The sequence below is a fragment of the Brassica napus genome, chromosome A10 (genome assembly GCF_020379485.1).
Source record: "Brassica napus cultivar Da-Ae chromosome A10, Da-Ae, whole genome shotgun sequence".
NCBI lineage: Eukaryota > Viridiplantae > Streptophyta > Magnoliopsida > Brassicales > Brassicaceae > Brassica > Brassica napus.
Window position 1 is genome coordinate 12,055,916 of NC_063443.1, and position 21,113 is coordinate 12,077,028.

General features: G+C 35.9%; 4 protein-coding genes and 1 non-coding gene across 8 annotated transcripts; 2 read left to right on the forward strand and 3 right to left on the reverse strand.

The window, feature by feature from the left end:
- Window positions 1–294: 294 nt before the first annotated feature.
- TRNAD-GUC lies at window positions 295–366 on the reverse strand. The gene has a single exon. It is a non-coding gene; the product is annotated as a tRNA-Asp (tRNA).
- Window positions 367–2,644: 2,278 nt separating this feature from the next.
- LOC106420260 lies at window positions 2,645–5,967 on the forward strand. Of its 3 annotated transcripts, none has more exons than XR_007317205.1 (6): window positions 2,645–3,095; window positions 3,183–3,401; window positions 3,576–3,783; window positions 5,140–5,247; window positions 5,469–5,665; window positions 5,910–5,967. XR_007317205.1 is itself a non-coding variant. In XM_048742992.1 (5 exons), exons 1-5 carry the CDS (start codon window positions 2,874–2,876, stop codon window positions 5,612–5,614), a joined length of 903 nt encoding a protein of 300 aa, XP_048598949.1. In that variant the 5' UTR covers window positions 2,688–2,873; the 3' UTR covers window positions 5,615–5,908. The 3 variants fall into 3 exon arrangements, 1 of the variants encoding a protein (XP_048598949.1); XR_002654669.2 differs by lacking the exon at window positions 5,910–5,967 and adding an exon at window positions 5,759–5,908; XM_048742992.1 differs by lacking the exon at window positions 5,910–5,967 and having other exon boundaries at window positions 2,688–3,095; window positions 5,469–5,908.
- Window positions 5,968–11,607: 5,640 nt separating this feature from the next.
- On the reverse strand, window positions 11,608–12,391 carry LOC106420449 (copper transporter 3-like). The gene has a single exon (XM_013861280.3). It carries the CDS (start codon window positions 12,374–12,376, stop codon window positions 11,792–11,794), a length of 585 nt encoding a protein of 194 aa, XP_013716734.1. The 5' UTR covers window positions 12,377–12,391; the 3' UTR covers window positions 11,608–11,791.
- An 830-nt stretch (window positions 12,392–13,221) lies between these two features.
- On the reverse strand, window positions 13,222–15,678 carry LOC111201310 (B3 domain-containing protein REM7-like). 2 transcript variants are annotated; one of them, XM_022693006.2, is made up of 3 exons: window positions 14,294–15,678; window positions 13,929–14,223; window positions 13,222–13,837 (listed from the first exon to the last, which is right to left on the reverse strand). In XM_022693006.2, the coding sequence occupies exons 1-3, from the start codon at window positions 14,828–14,830 to the stop codon at window positions 13,809–13,811; spliced, it is 861 nt and encodes a 286-aa protein (XP_022548727.2). In that variant the 5' UTR covers window positions 14,831–15,678; the 3' UTR covers window positions 13,222–13,808. The 2 variants fall into 2 exon arrangements, with proteins under 2 accessions (XP_022548727.2, XP_048598950.1); XM_048742993.1 differs by having other exon boundaries at window positions 13,222–14,223.
- A 3,321-nt stretch (window positions 15,679–18,999) lies between these two features.
- Window positions 19,000–19,798, forward strand: LOC106420268 (copper transporter 1-like). Its single transcript, XM_013861125.3, has one exon. The coding sequence runs from the start codon at window positions 19,117–19,119 to the stop codon at window positions 19,609–19,611; it is 495 nt and encodes a 164-aa protein (XP_013716579.1). The 5' UTR covers window positions 19,000–19,116; the 3' UTR covers window positions 19,612–19,798.
- Window positions 19,799–21,113: the final 1,315 nt, after the last annotated feature.

Consider the following 21,113-nt stretch of genomic DNA (forward strand, 5'->3'; position numbering starts at 1 on the left):
AAAGCCTTAAACACTACCAAAAATGTTTTTAATTAGCCGTTACTCCACAGCATGTTGGTCTAATCTTTATTTTACTAAAAAAAAAAAATCTATTGCGTTTAACCACATGCAAGGAATAGGAGGGATGATAAATAGGTGGGGCGGGATTGATGAGCTTCGTACCGGTGATTGATTTCAGATATACATTTGAGTTGCGTGTCGTCTTAACCGGAGAAAAACGGCGAGACGTCGACCTGTGAGCTAATGTTTCAAACGACGACGTTTTAATGAAAAGTAAGAAAACAAAAAGATTGACGCCGTTGCCGGGGATCGAACCCGGGTCACCCGCGTGACAGGCGGGAATACTTACCACTATACTACAACGACATTTTTGTTACGAAAACTTACATATTAAATAAAGAAACTGCCACTTCACAGACAATGTCTCAAGTATATACGTATAGTTGTATAGATGTACAATTTTTGTTTTCTAAGGCGATGCCTGAAAAAAATTCTAAAAAAAAGGTATTCATTGTTTCAGCTATAAGAAATATGTTAGCGTAGAAGCTTGATTATCCCGTACTCAAAGTCTAATTTATATGGTTAATGGTTGTTAGATAAAGGCTTTACCATAAAGGGATATTAGACTCACTTTCCTGTAATAAAAATAATTATTAGCGAGTAAAACGTTGCAGAATCGGAAAGGAAATTAATATATTTTCTCATATAAAATGTGAATTCTAAAAGCAATTAGCTAGTGGTAGTAGGAACTATTATAGTAGTTATACAGTTATACCAAGAAAAAGTATGCATACTTACGTTTTGGTCAGGTCTTTAAAGGTGAACCTAATCTTCCCTAACATTTGTTACTTCAAAACATCGCATAGAAAAAAGAAACATATACTATATCTTGTCTCTGAATCAAACATCTCAACCTGCATTTGTTGACTTAAACCACATTAATCTCAAATAAATCACTTAAACCAATATGATACTGAGATGTTACTCCGTATGGCTAGCTCATGAAATATATACTTATATCATAATCTTACACATCTTCTTGTTTCAAAAACTGGTTTGAGATATAAAATCGTATATTTTATATGGTTGACAATCATAAAAATATATATGTCTGTAATGGTTGATAATGGAATCTTAATTTAATTGGTGTCAATCTGGTTATTAGCAGTTCTTCAATAATTAGATGTTAGAATAAGAATAATATCGTGTGTCCTACCTACCAGAATGTGAGGGATACACGACACAGAACTTAGAAGTTAGACTGCGCAATTGTTTTTAAAATTAATTTAATTACATTAGAAAAAAAAATTTGAACTTAGTATTTTTAGTCGATCTGATCATGACAAGTTTTTTTCAATGTGTCTATTTAGTCAGTTTCATCTGTATTCTTACATTTTATAGTTTCTCTCGTAGTTAACTGGATATTTGATTAGTGAAATAAAAAAAAAGCCGTTTTAAGAAAAAGATTAGTGAAATAAAAATGTGATAGATTTTAACAAAATCAGATAGTTTGTACGTTGTGCATATGGGCTAAAAGACCATAATATATGAAATATCTCTTCAGAAATGACATATTGAGGATTAATTATGGTCGTTGAAAAGCATGGTTCAAGTTTTCCACTTCGAATTCAATTATGATTAAAAATATAGATGCCTTGATTAGAAAGGGATCCCTACTTTCACAGTCTCTATATTTTTTTTCACAGTCTCTATATTTAAACTGAGGATTTCTCAAGTTAACCATTAGAAACTATAACTTAATATAGCTGAGGAGATGATTTTTTCAAGAAATATACGTATGTAAACTAGTTCAGCAATGAGCTCTATTTTTCTTTACTTGAAGATCAAAGTATTATATGAGGTTAAGCGTGACAAGAATCGCTATTTCTTCAACGCTCGGTTAGATAACTGGTTAAGTCTTAGAAACCATAGCTTCTTCTTTCCTTTGCTGCGATTCAATTTGTATACTCACTCCATTTTGAGTAATAGTAAGAATTTTATTTTGAGTAGCGGAAAATGTATAAGTCGTCACTTCCAAGACGTATATTGGCTTGGCTCTCGAACTCGTGAAATTGGCCGAATTGTTTTTAACCGTTTTAAGTTGTTGTTCACTCGTGAAAAATGTTCAAGAAAAAAAAAAGGTTATTCAGAAGCACCAAACGTCAACAGTGGTTAAAAATTTGTGTACGTTAATTTTGAAAATTTGTTTACTAGTTTACCAACTTGTACAACCCACGAATATCAGAGATCCAAAAACATCCAAAGGTTTATCTATAAAGTTAATTTGAGACATATCGTCATCATAATAAATTTGAACACTAAACATGGAATACAAACTTTAAAACATCGTTTGACAAATTTTGTGAACTATAAAAGCTAATTTGACACTTTATAACATTATCAATATCTAAAATTATCACATATTAGCTGTAAATGGTAGGGGAATCAGTTTAGATTGATTACAATGTTATAAGTGAAATTTTAATAAACATTCACCCAAAGTAAGAGAGTTCGTCATAAATACATGCATTCATATTTCACGAAAGAAAAAAGAAAAAGAGAAAACTACATATGTATATATTTTTTTATAGCTTTCCTTAATCCTTAATCACTCGTGACTCGCAACAATTGGCAGGTGATCGTAGCGCCTTCCGCTTAAAGCTGTCCATCTGTACGGTCTCCTTCTTTATATATCTCTTAACTCAAACCTTTTCTGTCTACTTGCTCTCCTCTGCTTCTCTTGCTCTCTCTATTTCTCTCCCTGGTTTAAAAGTCTTTCTCTTTGAAAAAATATCTCTGGTTAAAGTTCGTTTGTTCTGTCTGTATCAATCCAAAGATATTTTCTCTGTTCTTCTAGACAAAGATTCATCAACATGGAATCTACTGAACTGCAAGACATAGATTTCTTTAGATCCTTTTCCGACCACACAAGCCTAACTTTCTTCACTCCAACCACAAGCTCCCTCCGATCCGACTCCGTATCCGAAGACCCGGATTCACCAAAGCCACAGAACGAAGAAGAAGACGAGTACGTCGAAGAGTTGACTCGTCAGATGACTAACTATATGCTTCAAGATGACGAAAAGCATCAGAAGGTACACAACTTTTTTCTTGAAACCCAACAGATTCGATTCTTTTCTCTTTTTTTTTTTACTTAATTCTTTTTTATACTTTTTGATCAGTCTTGTAGTGGTGGTAGTGGCTCTGGCTCTGGCTCTGGGTCGCCGCAATCTACTCTTTGGTCACCTTTCGCCTCCGGTTACAGCAGCCCTATCGGTCCTTCCAGAGAACCATCGCCACCGCTAACTCCGGTGACGGCGGTGGAGACGCAACCCGTTATGATTCCTTTTCAATCAAAACAAGCTTTAATCGATGACCAGATCCGATCTATTCAAGCTAACGTGAGCTCATGTTTTATCACACATTATTTTACTAAAAAACTTCTTTAAAAAAAAAAAAAAGTGCGTCGGTTTTAAAACAACGGTTTAGAATTAACCTTAAAGAAAAGAGTTTCGTTACCACCGTCGGATGTATTATCTTTTTAATAAAAGTTCGTATTAATTTTCGTTTCTTAGTTCCATAAGATCAAAAAGGAGAAAGATAAGCAACGTAAAGATGACGTGTTAGGACACAAAGCAAGGAGCTACCACCAACAACAGAGACCAAGGTCGGGCGTGAAGGCGGTGTTCGTTGACGGGTCAGGTTCGAAAACCGGGTCGGGTGGAACTGGAGTGTTCTTACCGCGTAGTCATGGTACTGTCGTGGAGACACGCAAGAAAACAGGTTAGAGCCAATAGTAATGTCATATTAATTTTTCATTATAAAAAAGGTTACGTATGATAAAGGACAAAGAAAATAATTAAAGATTGAATGACGTCGTCTTAGTACTTTGAGATTCCTACTTTGTTTTTTTAGGGGTTGACAAAGTGGGAATCTTGCGTATATACATTAGAAAATTTCATAAATTATCTCCTTAATATAAACCACTGAATGTTATGTTTTATTAAGAGTGTGTAATTATGTTTCCTGTGGTAGACGAGATAGATAGGATTTCGTATCCCTGCGACGCATTTTAAGAATCAACTTTTGGGGTTCCATAAAATTCCATTCGTTCTAATTTTGATAAAGTTCTTATCATTTACTCAAAGCGGTTTTGTTTGTTCGAGTAATAATAGCTAAAGTAAAAGCGTTAGAAGGATTCAAAAGTTGTGACATGAATGATGAATAGTTTTAATTAAAATGGTTAAGATTAGGTTGGGTTAGTTTAGCAATCATCTCAAGCTCAAAACTCAATTATTTAGGACAAATATATAATAATAATCTTTTTCTTACATTATTACATTGTTTGACTGAATAGATTCCAAAGATTCCTTCTCACCTATTAATCTCTTTTTTCTTTTTAAGATTTTGTGTGGATGTCGAGTTGATAGATATGCCCTCCTTAATTAGAATCTTGCCTCAAGTTGTTGGCCCCCATTGTTAGTCCATTTCCATTTCACCAAAAATAAAACCACATAGGTTCAAAAATCATTATCATTAAGTTTTTTCTAATGACCCCACTTGTTTCTTTCAATAAGTGGATTATAATCTAAGATAACCTTAGATATTTATTCATCTCGTGATTCTTTCCCATGTCACCGTTCGATCATTAATACCCAAGGCTATAACCGAACCACATAGTGTAAACTTTTTTCTTTCTAAATATAGTATTATATTCATTTGAAATTGAATAGACACTTAAGAGTCTCGTACGAACATTAACCAAGGTTGTATGTTCTTTAAACGCAAAGACTTGTACATAACATACCAACGTTGAGAATATCTGATTATTTCATTTTTAACTCTTAACCGTTACCCAAACTAGGAGTCGGTGGGTGGGTTTGTCAACAAATATCATCGACCTTTCATTTGATAAAATATTATATGCATCATTTGATTTTATCTGGCTTTAGATATTGGTGAGGTGGTGACTATTCTGTACTGTTGTTATTAAGATTTGTTGTCGTTCTATGAAACTGATGTCTCAACCAAACAGTTTTTGAAGTTATTACTCAGGATTAAGTACAAGTCCGATTTAGTTTGGTTTAGATATGCATTTAGTTTGGTTCGACTTTGTGGCTGAAAATAAATTTGTTGCAGGATGTTCAACAGTAATAATACCAGCAAGAGTAGTTGAAGCCTTGAAAGTTCACTTTGAAAAATTGGGCGTTCCTTCTACATTCTCTTCTGATATCCCTCCTTTTCATGGTACCAACCCCACCTATCTTTTTCCTTATTCATTTTTCTGTTCTAATTAAAGTAATGATTTTACAATAATTAGTTATAAATATATATAAACAGTAAAAACACTCTCTAATTGAATCATTAAAGTCGATTTGTGAGAAATTCATTGCCGAAGTATATTTTATATAAACATAGGTTAAACTATTATTTTGATTGATAATTGTTGAATTTTTTTAACCATATAGATGCTTTGTTGGTGTCCATGAAGAACAAAAACAACAAAAGTAGTTCATCAACTCGGGGTCAAAGTGGAGCACCGTACATGGCGGAGACGTCGGCAGAGACCCACCAAGAACCACCGGCGGATTTGCCACATGAATGGACGTACTGATCAAAACATTGGCACATGCCCTTGGTTGCTGAAGTTACAGGTTTCCAAAAGGTAATGTCTTATCGGATTGAATATTCTATAGTGGGGTCAAAATATAAAATAAATAAACAGCTTTAAATAATCATTGTTTTTGGAAATATGTAGATTTTAATCGGGGGTGAATTTGTTCTTTTATTATTGGTAGTTCTATTAGCTCAGGTAAAATAAATAGTTCTTATGATAAAAGAACGATAAATATGCATATGTATGTTGATACATGTGTATTTGTAATAAAAGGGATGTGTTGTTTTTGTAGGATTCCTTGTAATAAAAGCATCGCCAGTGTTATAAAAATAAATTTGATTTTATTATTACGCCTTAGTTCTTACATTTACTTCGTTTGCTTAAACTCTCCTGTTTACAAATTGCGCGTACAGAATTGCACCCATGGTTTTTTGAATAACACTATTAGTTTTGTATCCGCAATATATTGTTCAAAAAAGATAACATACAGAATGCGTTTATATACCTTGCGCTTCTCAGTCCATTCGTTTGATTCTGACCCTTTCTACATATTTTTGATTCGCTATTAGTTTCCTCAATATTTTTCTACGTTCTTTCTGATGAGGTGAATGTAAATTCCAGACTTGGTTCTAATTTTGATGGTAGTATTTTTCGATCTTTCAACTTCTTCAAAAAATATTCTTTAATGTTAAAAAAAAGATAAAAAAAAATTTGTAGAAAAAAATGTGAAAAGATATGACTTATTGACATGCTCGGGGCCTCGTGGGTGGTCTTAAATCCGCCGACTTATCGTAATGTGCAAGAATGTTGTTGACTTATTCTTCGTACTTTATAAGGTTCATGTGCACTCACAGTTTGTCATTTATTCATATTAATTCTGAGCCAGTGACGGTGTACACAATACTTTCTCCACTCGTCTGATGTGACTCCTCTTTTTCATTTTTTTGTCTACGTACACCGACAATTTACATAGGGGTTTTAGGTATTCGTGCTACAGCATACAACTTTATAAAACTAAAATGATATTGCATTAGTTAGGAGAACCGACTATGATCGAAATACGAATATTAAAATTTTGACCGAGCTGTAGTCTAGAAATATCTACACTAGTGATGTTATCGTGTTAAGAATCATGTCAGTTTGTTGATTTCCAAATTTAAGTTAACAATTTTGTTGGACTCTGTTATTCCACTAAAACTCAATACATTAATACGATATTATTCGTTTTAGGTCAATTGGACAGGTCCGTTTAGACTTTTGTTTTTGGCACATCTCAAAAGAACCTCATACTAATTAATTTTGACTTGATTTATATATCAAACGACGATTGTTTACAATTTTTTGGATATGGAGCTTAGAATAACATCCCAACATACGGGTTACCTAGTCTAGTTTAGTAGGTTAAATGTTGGTTAAGTACCGGTTAAAGGTTATCAGTTTCAGTTTGTTTATTTTTTCACGTAGTAACAAACTTGTTCCCTGTTACGATATGTTAATATGTCTTCTTTTTCACATTGGTGATCCAGGTTAACTAGTCCATTCGCTAAACCTTCATGTTAAATAACCTAGGATTTCATGGTGTAAATTTTTGGAAATTCCGGATTCAATTTATGTATTGAGCAACAAGTTGCGTGTAGGCGTCTTTGTCTTTGCGTGTAGCCCACACACCACACACGGGTTTTGTATAATCTCTCTAGTTAAAAAAAACCGAAATTCTGAAGTTCATGTTTAATAAGTCGATCGTCATTCAGCGTAAATGCGTTTGCAACGAATATGGAACGGTATGGAACACCTTTTAAATAATACAGACAATTTATGTATGTATATGAGCCGTATATGACTTTGATATATCGAGATCCACGAATTTAAGATTTCTCTAACTTAATAATGAGCATGGGTGATTGGGAATTGTGATATATATAAGTGATGCATTTTTTCCAAACCGCTCGCACTATAGGATAAGTCCAAGCGAACACGAAGAGCTCCGCCGTGCCGTCAGGTCGAAGAACTCGTAGCTAAAGGACTTTTACGCGAAAGTCTGAATCCATGTGCCGTTCCAGCTCTCTTAATTATAAAGAAAGATGAGTCATGGCGAATGTGTATGGATAGTCGAGCTATTAACAAGATCACAGTGCGCTACCGATTTCCAATCCCGCGACTTGATGACTTGTTAGATCAAATTGGCACATCGACGATATTCACTAAGATCGATCTTAAAAGCGGCTACCATCAGATTCTATCAACTCATTCTATCAACTCGGGTGATGAGTGGAAAACGGCATTCAAAACTCGTGAAAGCCTCTTTGAATGGCTCGTCATGCCATTCGGATTATCGAACGCACCTAGCACTTTCATGCGCAAGATGAATCAGGCCCTACGCCCGTTCATTGGCAAGTTTGTGGTCGTCTATTTTGACGACATCTTAATCTTCAGACCTCCTTGTCTGATCATATACGACACCTCACAGACGTTCTTACAGTTCTCCGACGCGACAAACTCTTTGCAACTCTCAAGAAATGCGATTTTGGTTCTTCACATATGCAGTTTCTTGGCTACATCGTCTCTGATCAAGGCCTTTCGGTTGATCTGGGGAAGATTTCGACTATTAAATCTTGGCCAACGCCTCGCACCATAACTGAAGTTCGGAGCTTTCACGGTCTTGCATCATTCTATGGCCGGTTTGTATCTCAGTTCAGTGGCCTTATGGCGCCTCTAACTGATATGATTCGAGGTGGCCGTTTTGTGTGGACACCTGAGGCTGAACGTGCTTTTGTTCTTATCAAAGATAAGCTCTGTTTTTCCCCATTTTTGGCTCTTCTCGACTTCAATCTTGTGTTTGAACTACACTGCAACGCCTCAAAAGCTGGTATTGGTGTTGTACTTAGCCAGAGAGGGTGATCTATTGCTTTTTATAGTGAGAAATTGGATGGCTCACGATCACGATACAATACATACGATGTCAAATTTTATGCTATCGTCCAGGCAGTGAAACATTGGCGTTATTATTTGTTTCACAAAGACTTTGTGCTCTATACCAATCATGATGCTTTAAAATATCTCAACAGTCAGTCCAAAGTCTGTGCTCGCCATGCGTATTGGATAACCTACCTTCAGCAGGTGACGTTCGTCATTAAACATACCTCAGGAGCTTCAAATCGCGTGGCCGACGCCTTGAGTCGTCGTCATTCCCTACTTGCATTCATCCATACAACAGTCACTGGTTTTGGTTTCTTCGCGGATCTATATCCAGTCAATCCTTTCTTTGGAAAGATTTATGCCACGGCATTGGAGCACTCTTCTTCTGAGTACTCTGTTCACGATGATTCCTGTTTTGGAGAACTAGGCTTTGCATCCCCGATTGTAGCTCCATCAAGAAGGATATGTTGGACTTGATCAGACTCTCCATCTAGTCTTGTATGCATATTTATGTCCTACCTTGCGCCGCGACGTTGAACATTTCGTGGAACGTTGCATCATTTGTCAACAGTCCAAAGGTCATGCCACTAATGCCGGTCTGTACTTACCTCTCCCGGTTCCTTCTCAACTGTGGACCGATATCAGTATGGACTTTGTTGTGGGACTTCCTCGGACTCAGTGGGGATTTGATTCTATTTTCATCGTCGTTGATCGTTTTTCTAAGATTGTCCATTTTATTTTGTGCAAAAAGACGACTGATGCATTACAAGTGGCAATGCTGTTTTTTCGTGATATCTACCGTCTTCATGGACTGCCTCTCTCGATCGTGTCAGATCACGATTCTCGATTCCCTGGACACTTTTGGCGGTCTTTATGGAAGCTTCTTGGTACGACTTTAGATATGAGTTCGGCGTATCATCCACAAACTGATGGCCATACGAAAAGAACTAATAGGTCATTAGGGAACCTATTGTGAAGTCTAGTGAGCGAAGCTATCAAGACATTGGATTCAAAACTCCCTCAAGCTGAATTTGCCCATAACCATTCTCTCAATCGAAGTTTAGGGCACTGTACTTTTCAGGTTATATATGGTGTTATTCCTCGTGTCTCCGTGACTCTTTCTAACCTTCCGGACCGAACCAGTGTACATGGAGAAGCATCATATTTTGTGGACACTCTCGCACAAATTCATGACCATGTTGTCCTGAATCTTGAAGCTTCAGCGACCAAATACAAACAAGCCGCTGACTTGCATCGGAGGAAACTGGTCTTTGAGGTAGGCGATTTGGTATGGGCTTATCTCACTCGGGATCGTATGCCATTTCACGCTTATAACAAGCTTAATGCCAAGAAGATAGGGCCATTGGAAGTGCTTCAGCGTATCAATGACAATGCATATCGTCTTCGTTTACCGGCCAACATTACTACATGCAAGAGTGGCATAGGTCGCCATAACCATCCAACCTCTTGGCCTAAAAAGACAATCTTTCTAGATAAAGTCGGTTGATTAGGATAAAATTTCTCAAAATGAATCCATAAGATGTGATCTTATTTTTTTCATCGGATCTGGGTAGTGACCAAAGGTCTTGAGCGACCGGTCCGGCAGAACAACTCAAAAGATAAAGAAGTATCGTGAATTTCTTCCGGTGTCTTCAATGTCAAGTATATCTCGCATTACGTTGGCGCAAATACAAATCCAGATTCAGGGTCGAATCTTTCATACCCCAGGGGTCCTGAAGCAGCAGCATGCATCTATCACTTTGACGCCAACAACCATTTGAATTCGCTTCCATCATTATCTTAAGAAAGGCTTTTAATTATCGGTTTTATTTTTAACTTTAGATAAGTGTTGTGTTTTTCCTTTACGGTTGATGATAAGCTTTATATCTCCCTTGCCTTATAGGATTTATCTATAAGAAAGGGTTATATACATAACCATCGTTATGTTGTTTTACTTACATTTTAATAAACTAAAGAGTTTTGCTTTTAATCTTGTCTTGATTCGATTGAATTCATCATTATAAAAAGTTTGGTCTCAAGATATTCTTACGAATCTCTTGATTGAGCAAAGAATTGTCTCTTGCGAATACTTTTGCGAGATTGATCGTTCAATCCTATTTATACGCTGCGTTAAGTTGGAACGAACATAATCTTTTTATAAACTACAGGTAGACACATAAACTCAATCTTCCTAACGCAAGCAATTTCAACCAAAAAAATCAAAAACTTGCTAGTGTCCCCCTATATACGCATTCAACCTCACAAAATGAAAAATCAAAGAAATCCCCTTCTATATTTGATAGACTTATCTTACCTTAATATTTTTGCTCAAGAAATTCCTTCTATATTTGATTAAAAAAAAACTACTACTCACTTCAAGGAAAATTGCCCCAAAGGGCCCAAACCAATTCTATATTCCTCTAGCCTCTAGGCCCATGGCATCTTTTCTGGCTTATATATATCCAAATCACTTTGACTTAAATATTTGCATAATATATATTTGATTCTTTTGAACATGATATATTTGCTATTTCGGTACTGATAAAATCAAAACAAACGGAAATCTTAGATTACAGATAATAAACTGGAAAAGAATATCGAAACTTCTTACTAATTTTCATTTCGAAGATGATTTTGAATTCTTACCAATCGAAGCTTCTTCCTCAGCCTCTGAATTCATGAAACAGGCAGTGCCGTGCGAAAAGTCTTATGGGTCTAAGGCAAATTTTAAAAATAAACTTATTGCAATTATAATGAAAACAATTTTGCAATATGATATATCACTTTTACCAAATACACAAATCTAACACTGTAAAAAAATAAGTTTATGCTATATTATGTCATATAAGAAAGAAATAAATGAATTCAGAAGGTTAGTTAGTCTACTATGTGAAAATAGTTTTTAAAAAATAAATCTAAACCATTAGATTATAAATATTTTAAATTTTGGAATCCTAAAAAGCTCATATTAATCGAAGGCCTAAGGCGAATGCCTTTTTCAATATACTGCAGGCACACCTCTGGAAACAGGCATACGTATACATTAGTTAACCCAAAATGTAACAAAGTTAATATAAATAAATACAGAAAATAATAGGACTTGAATCAGCGTTTGTTTAACTTATTGAATCAACATGACCGTAAACAAAATCCAATTATATCTTCAGACACAAAAAAACGAAATCTTAAAATCTTGAAATAATTTGTTTTTCGTTATTATTATTTAAACGGGAAAAAAGAAAGCCTACAAAGAATCAATCAACAATGTGACTGAATTTCGGTGTGATTGTTATTACTTCCAGTGTCCTTAAAAGACCTACTTCCAAAAATCATAAACCCTAATCCAAAACCAGCCATTGCAGCCAAGAAGACTCCTCCATTGAATGACATCACGGCCAGCATGATCAAATAAGACAAACCAGCTCTCACAGTGTAAAATAACGTCTGGACTAGCCCGCCACCAAAGCTCGCTGGACCGGCTTTCATGACCCCGCATCGCGAAATCCACTCCGACAATGCGGAAGCGACGAAAATGGAGGCTAGGCAGACCCAATACATAGTCAGACTGGTCCCTGGCCATCCGTCGAATAGAACCTCCGTGTTTTTCCCCCAGAAGAAGGTCATGTGCATCATGCCACCGTGATGACGGCGGCGATGTTGGAAAAACGCCGACGGTGAAGGTGCCGGAGCGGCATGAGAAGATCCACCCATCATGTCGTTCATATTGTTTAGAGATGTTATTAACTGATGTAAGGGTTTCCTTCTTGTATGCGTGTGTACATGTGGGTTATTTATAATAGTTTTGTGTTTGGGTTGGAGTTTGGTGTGTAGTACAATGTACATTTCAAAACAACTATGCGATAATCTTGTTTATATTAAAGTTGTACTTTAAAGATAGTTAAGTGAAAAAAGATATTTAGTTTGACCCAAAAAAAAAGATATTTAGTTGAGATTGTTTTCTTCAACCTTTTTCAAGTCAGAAATGAAATTTGAAGAAGTAAAAGATAGGGAGATCTAGAATATTATGTTCTTTGAGACTTGGTGCATTTCGTCTTGTTTGTAGCTTTACCGTTGGAGCAGATATGTTCTTTAAATAAATAACTCTAAATTAGTTTCAAAAATAAAAAAATAACTCTAATAAAATTACATAATCTCAAAAACATTTCCATATAGTTTTTTATACACCATGGTATAAATTCATTTTAAAGATTTTTAGTTATAATATATATCGTACTTTCTTTAGCTTAGTCATATTTTAAAATAAACTCTATGGTCTTGAAACAAAATCAGTTTTATTGCAGCAGGAACAATATGTGGGTTTTAAAATAGCTCTTCTTATCAAGCCACGTCATTAATTTGTGTAAGGAGAGTGCAACATCGTCTGTCCACTTTAATTATACGTTGCATTTAATCAACTGAAGCAACCATAGTGGGCTGCGTTACGTGTGTGTGGCTTTGTGTTCTCTCATGAAACTCAGCCCGATAATGACGTAAGCTTCTCAATCTGCGTTTCCCTGGAATTTAGGATTCATTTTTTTGGCTTAATCTTTAATCATGTTCTTTGTTCTACGCAGTTCAAAAGCTTGAGATGCAGTAGTTGACGTGAGAAAACTATTCGTTGGGTTTCGATCGCGTCGTTTGATCTTCTAGAATGGTGTATAAGACGAATCGTTATGAAGCATCTCTGATCGAGTTTCAGTGGCGTCGTTTTGTATGAGATTAGGAGGACACATGAGAGCATGAGCATTGGTGAATCCCACTTTGGGGTTCATCAAATTTTTTTAATATTTTTTATGGGCCCATGAGCAGTTATGAACCCGAATTTGTTGTTTTCTGCATTAGTGAACCCGAAGAAGAAGTTCATAGGAATAAAATAGTAATTTTTTTTTTAAATTAAAAATTATTGAGAATACATGAATAAAATATAAAAATGTATTATAAAATTGATGAAATCATTTAGAGTTTTGGAGTTTAAGTTTTGGCTTTCGAGATATGTTTTAATATTTTGGTTTGTGTTTTCAAATGTAGAAAAGCTATGTTTTAAAATTTTATGTTGTTTCTTAACTTAAATTCAATTCATAGAAACATTTTGTTCGATGATCAGTCTACGCATTCAACAAAGGAATTAAGTTCGAGAATGTTTAACTTAGCATAAAAGTTCACATAGAAAAACCATTCAAGTTTTACAAACCGAAATACATAAGTTGATAAGTTGCTAATGAAACAAAAAGAAACAAGTTAAGATGATAGAGAGGAAAGACCGCAAAAGAGCCATCTAATTTCGTGAGGTAGAAGCAATGCTACCTGTAGAAGAAGAGAACACAATTTAAAGCAGAAGCAAAGTAGTAACATTGAAGATATAGACAACACAAACAAGTCAAATGAGAAGACTTACCATCGATTCTGCTGAAGTGGTTGATCAGTAGTTCAGTACACTCCTTCCTTTCCGGACATACACACAGTAATGGAGTTGTCGTCCCGTCTCCGACCACGTTGAACACAAACAAATCTCCGTTGGTGCATCTGTTATCACGACAGAACTTTCTCCACCCTCTGCTGATGTAATATGTGCCGTCTGATTCGCTAAATCCGAAGCACGCAGTCCATGACTTTCCCTCCTTGTTGACAAGTTTGACCTCTTTGCATTGTTGGTTCAAAGCACCACACCTCATAGCTTCCACAGGAAGAAACTACAAACACATACATAACATTAGCCAAGAAGCAGTACTAGAAACAAATAAATAACTAAATTTTACTCACCATTTTGTCGTCCTTTTGATTTGTAGCAGTAACCTCAGCCAAGAAGCAGTAGTCGTATGAGAAAGTAGGAGCATCATCCGCGTCGGCTTCTTCCTTAACGATGTGAGGATGTGTATACTGAATCTCACAACAGCTAGGACCAAAAGGAGTCACATGAAAGACCATGTCTCCTTCGTGTTTGAAGATGACAATGTCGCCGATTCGAAGATCATGTGCTTCGGTGAACTCTTTCCAACCTTTGGTGAGTGTCTTGCCTTCTCGGATCACCTCCCAAATTTGATCCGAAGCGTCCGATCTTAGCTTCCATGGTTTATTGATCTCAGCCCCTTGTATGTGTTTTGAGTAGAAGTCAAGTGGTATTGCCTGCAAGTAAGAGAAGGAATAGTTAAACATAAATCCTAAATACCAACATACAAAATAAGGAAAAATAGGCTTCAAGAACTGAGAATACCACGCCACTTTGAAAACCAGGAAGAAGAGGCTTGAAGAAATGAGGTTCTCGGGGAGTTTCCATCTGCAACAACCGGTTATATTCATGTCCTATGTATAGTTCTATGATTATGTTCCTGTCCTATGCATGCAACTATAGACCACACAAGAAGATTATGTTCCTGTCCTATGCATGCAACTATAGACCACACAAGACCACACAAGAACACACAAAATCGACAATATTTAACACAACAAAATGAAAAAATGCAAACCGAAATCGAACCCTCCTAACGATTTAAACAAAAAAATGCAAACCAAGAACGGAAAATCGATTAGATATCGATGAGAACAGAACCATTAAACATACTACTACTCGATTTAGATCTCTCACCAAAAACCCCCAATTTTTTTTTTTCACAATTCGATTTAGATCCCAAAGAAATGAACCTTAAAACATAATAATGATGGAATATGATTAAACGAACTCTCAATCGAACTCCCTTATCGATTAATAACCCTAAGAAAAAAACCCCCAAATCGATTTTGAATCACACAATTCGCAATTCGAAAAAAACCTCCCAAATCGACTCTAATCCATATTTAATCAACTATATACTCACCTTAGAGCGTCGAGAACAGAGACCGTCGTCGATTTGATGGACAAAACCTACGGAATTCGCCGTCGCACCGAAGATCGCCGCAGGGATGAGAAACCCTAGCTTTTTTTAGAGAGGAGAGAAACGCGAAATCCCGTCTTTCCACAAGGTCAACGCGGAAACTACCAGCCAATCTGTGCGTGACACGTGGCTTGAACTCGCCCCTTACGGGTTCATAACTAAGGCCCGGTTCAGCGATATATACCCATTTTACTTTTTCTTTTAATTGATCGGGCCTAAGATCCCGAGCCCATGACCCCCCCATAAACCGCTGATGCGGATGGTCTGAGCTTGCCATCTTCCATCAACACATACTGCAAGGAGAACATGACACCTGTCATCTCCCTTTTTTTTACTCTTTAGTTGTGGTTTTGGATGGGCTCGAACGCAAGAGAGATTTGTATTTGGGGTTGATACGTTTAGAAGGTTGGCCCGTTAAGCATAGTTACCCTCAAAGCGTGTAACCACAACATAAAAATGTAATGGTTGCACAAACATACATCCATATGGATGTGTTTAATTTGTAATATATAACATTTATTATAGATCGACGGTTTTTAATTGTCTAGAATTCATTGATTTTTCATATTGTGATTAGATATAAAATCAATAAAATAAAATATTATATAATATATTCTTCAATTAATAATTTTTAACTGCAGTAACCATTTTTGATTTATTAATCTACAAACTAGAACACTAGTTATTATGTTTATGTATATTAATAAGATAAAACATATTATGTCAAATAAAAGAGAAATTTCCTATGATAGTATTTTTTAAGTTTTTGTCATAAAAGTAGCTTTCAAAGAAGAAAATGACCAAAATAAATTTTATTAAATGATAAAAATAAAAATATATGGAAATTTAAGTAATTTTACAGTTAAGGAGTGGGGTTTTTAAAGTAATTTTTTTATAAATTTACATAATTTTACAGTTAAGGAGTGGGGTTTTGGAGATTTCAAATTTTTTAAAAATAAAAATAAATACTTAAAGTTTCAAAATAAATACTTGAGAATTTTAGTGCTATTTAAGAGAATTGCCCCAAATAAAATGTACTTATGATTTAATAAGATAGATAATTATATCTCTAATTTTTTTATATTCCAAATAAACTCCACTTCTATGTTTATTTTTGAGGAAAATATTAAATTGAAATTTATTTGTGGTATTCTTATAATCCAAATAAATCTGTGTAAATTATATTAATCATCAAATTATTTAACATATATTTGAAAATAACTTTATATATTTTAATAGAAAATTATATTTCTATTTTTATATGAAATGAAAATATAACATATGAATTTTGTATGTTACAGTTTCAAGACGATAGAGTTTATTTTAAAATATGACTAAGCTAAAGAAAGTACGATATATATTATAACTAAAAATCTTTAAAATGAATTTATACCATGGTGTATAAAAAACTATATGGAAATGTTTTTGAGATTATGTAATTTTATTAGAGTTATTTTTTTTACATCAAAATTTTTTTTTTTGTATGTTACATTTTGAATAATTATGTTTAATTTTATTGTAAAATTTGGTTAGAGAATAATCTGATTAAAGAATAATCATAAGTTTGGTAAATTTGATTAGAGAAAAATCTAACAAAATAAATAATTTATGGTTAAGTAATTAATGGTTGTTAATTTATTGGCACAAATTGTAATTATTAGGATGAATAAAAAGTTATTTCTACAAGGTAATTCAGTTTTAATAGAAAAGATAATTTATAATAAACCACATTCTCTAAAATTTGAAACCTACAATTTTAGTGTAGAAGTATTAAGAAAACTTTAATCAAACTATTGGATTTGATAAAAAAAACTTTTTTTTTGTCAACCAACTGAATAATAATCTAAAGGAAGTGTTTACTACAAAGCCGAGATATAATTTTGGAGAGCAGACTTCGCAAGTGAGTCTGCCGCCCCATTGTGTTCGCGGCCAACAAAGGAAACAAAGACGAAAGAAAAGGAGGAGGATAGTGACTCGATATCCATGAGAACTCAAAAGATCTCCACCGAATATAGCTTCGAGTTTACAGTTCTAGCGAGCTCCTGAGAGTCGGTTTGAAACCAGACGTTGTGAAGGGATGTGCGCTTCGCCACCTGCATTGCTTCCCTCATGGCCAGCGCTTCCGCCATGAGGGGGGAGGAGATGTGATCGAGAGCCTGGGAACCTTCTGAGTAAAACCCGTGGGGGACATTTTCAAAACACCATCCCAGGCCCGCTCTTCTTGATGTGTTCCACGCCGCATCTGTGTTGCAGCAAAACACCTCAGGGTTGAATTCGGGAAGCTCTAGATCAAACGACCCTTGAGCCTGCTTAGTGGTCAATGATGACTGAGCTAGAAGCCAATCGCGAGCCGCTGAGGATGCATTGTTCACCAATGCCCGTGCCGAGGTTGACCTGTTCTCAAATGTGAGTCGATTACGGGTTGTCCATAGTCCCCATAGGACCCAAGAGGTGTAGTTGCTAGATATCCCTGTCGGTGGTAAGCAGACAAGGGTCGACATGATCCCAAAACATTCCTGGACTGTTGAAGCAGTGGAGAAATCAGGCGCTATAGAGACAGGACTTAGCTCCCACACTTGCCGTGCAAAGGGGCAGGTAAAGAACAAATGCATAGCAGTTTCCAAACTGGAGCAGTGCGGACAGGTGCCGTGTACATTGATTCCACGGCTTTGGAGATTTGCGCCTAGAGCTAGAGCGCCATGACATAGTTTCCACAAGAAGAGCTTGAGCTTTGGGGATGTCCTCTCTTTCCAGACGTTCTTTTGCCAATTGAAAGTGTTCTGTAACGGTGGCTGTGCCTGTTGTATCGGTGATGCCTCGCGTAACGCATAGTATCCAGACTTTACACTGTAGATCCCCGTCCTTGTTTTAAGCCAGCAGTAGGAGTCTTCATTGTTGCAGATGCTCGGTTTGATGAGGTAGATGTCTTGTGCCATTTCAGGGAAGATTGTCTCAATCAGAGAGCGGTTCCATTCACTTGTGCCTCGTAAAAGGAGGTCAGAGACGACTATGTCTCTGCTAATCTCCGTTGGTGGGCCGAAGGGAATGGTTCGAGAAAAAAAAAATCTAACTATTGGATTATGGGTTTCGACAGACGATAGTGATTATACTCACGCACGCCAGTAGTATTTCAAAAGATAGTCTAGTCATACAAAAGTTGCTTCCTTGAAAATGTAAATTAGTTATGCGAATAACCCCGAAGCGGTATTTAGACGTCACCGTCTGCATCAATGAGTTTCGTCAACGGAAATGTTTACAGTTCATTAACTGAAAAGGTCCCATTCGGGTCCCTTTTATATGAGATCTCGCATCATATTACTATCTTCTTTTGTATGGTTGGTTTACGTGTACGCTATACTATCCGAATCACAAAATTGATTTAGCAAATATTGAAAATTCCAAGAATGGTAAAATATTTCTATAAGATTATGATACACTGCCTGTAATTCCAAACCAAATATAGTAAATAATTAAAATTAAAATTTTGTACTGTCAATAATTTCCTCTTTTTGTACGATACAAAGTTTGAAAAGTCAAAAGACAAGTTGTACTGTAGTACTATAATATCGTTACTCTTATCTCCACACAAACCCAAACAAAAGAGGAATCTCAATAAACGCGTATATCAATAAATATCAAGCCAGCCCTCTTGTAACATTGTTATTCATTCTCCTCTCAAAGCACCATTACAATAGAGCAAATAACAAAGAAAGCATGGATCATGGTAACATGCATGATATGCCTCCACCATCAACACCATCCATGATGAACAATGGATCCATGAACGGAGGAGGAGGAGGACATCACAAGATGATGATGATGCACATGACATTCTTTTGGGGCAAGAACACGGAGGTTCTCTTCTCCGGTTGGCCGGGAACAAGCTCCGGCATGTATGCTCTTTGTCTCATCTTTGTCTTCTTCCTCGCCGTCATCACTGAATGGCTTGCTCACTCCTCTCTCCTCCGTGGCACCACCGGAGATTCCGCTAACCCCGCCTCCGGACTCGTCCAAACCGCCGTGTACACCCTCCGTACTGGCCTCGCTTATCTAGTCATGCTCGCCGTCATGTCGTTCAACGCCGGCGTGTTTCTAGCCGCCCTCGCCGGTCATGCCATCGGTTTCATGTTGTTCGGAAGCCGAACTTTCAGAAATCCCTCCGGCGACCAGAAAACTAACGATCCTCCTGCCTCAGGTTGTGCTTGTTAATTTTCATATATGTACCGACTGATGCATACTTATATTTTTAATCAAAGATCTAGGGGTTGATTGTTCTTGAGGTTAATGTGAGGAGGAATATTTTCTATTTTCTATTTGTTTTGCTTTACAATTTTTATTTCCTTCTTGTTAATATTAATGGCGACAGCTGAATATATCAATTTGCTAAGTTTGGACACCGGTTTGTTTTCTCTGAGAGTTCATATTCAACTTTCTTATCTTACTATAACACTGCTATGAACAGTATTATATATACTAGATTGCTTATGCAGCGCGAGTATAATCATTTTTAAAAAATAATATAGTTTTATCTTGAGGTGAAACTTGTGTTTATATACATGTGTTTTTCTCCCTCGTACAATAATCAGATTCGTATTCATCTGCAACTTTAGATTAGCATACTGTATTTCGTCTTACTTTAAACTCTTTTAATCCTTTTCACTAAGTATCTCTATTGTAATGTGTCTGAATCCTTATAAATTCTAACCCATTTTGAATTTATTTCTGTTAGCTATAATAAGTTTTTTATTGCCTCTTCTCATAGTTGGTGGTAGGCAATAACTTGCAGATGTGGTAATTTGCTCTTTTTTTCCCATTCTTTAAAAAAAAGGGTAAAAACAGATCAGTTTTTGTCCGGTCAAAACTATAGCAAGATTAGAATCTGAGTTGATGAATGGGCCACGTGAATATGGTCATCGACTTGTTAGGAATGTACCAAAATCGTTTTTACTCCGAAGTGTTGTGTGGCTTTAGAAGAGTTTTTTTACATTCCCTCGTTGCCAATCAATGTGAAAACAATCCACTATTCGTACTCTCACCACTGTTTAAACTCTCCTCCTACCCACACAAATCTTCGAACAAATTAGATCTCGATATAAATATTATCTTTAATATAATAAAGAATTGTCTACATATTTGTCTTTATCACATAAACACAATGCTTGACGAAGTCCAGTTGTTCTGTAGTCTACTAGAATATTATTATCAATACTTTATTCACAGTCCCCAAGATAATTAAGACGATTTTGGAAAAAAATGTATGCCAACAGATACTACCAAAAAACTATGTCCTATATTTTCCCCAGCTCCAAAAATGCATTGATCAAGCTGTCGGAAAACTCAAGAGTATGTAAATTAGTCTTCTTTTGCTTAAAAAAAGCTTAGAAAAAAACATGTAAAATAGTTTCTTTTACCTCATTGCCTCGAATACCGATTTACATTATTCTAAGCTTTTTTTAAAGCTTAAAAATTTACTTTGGATACTGATTCTTTCATGTCATCGCCAAGCAGCAGAGATTGTCTTTGATGATCTCTTCAAACTCGTATTCTTGAGTGACATTAAACTCTAGAGTCGAGTGGGAGAAGGGCACCAGACTTACAAAGAAGCCCGAGCCACTAGAACCACCTGGCTCCAGATGCACGAACCCACAACTTGTAGCCAGTAAGCAAGATGCATCCTAATAACACTGGCTGCAATGTCTAACATAATCAAA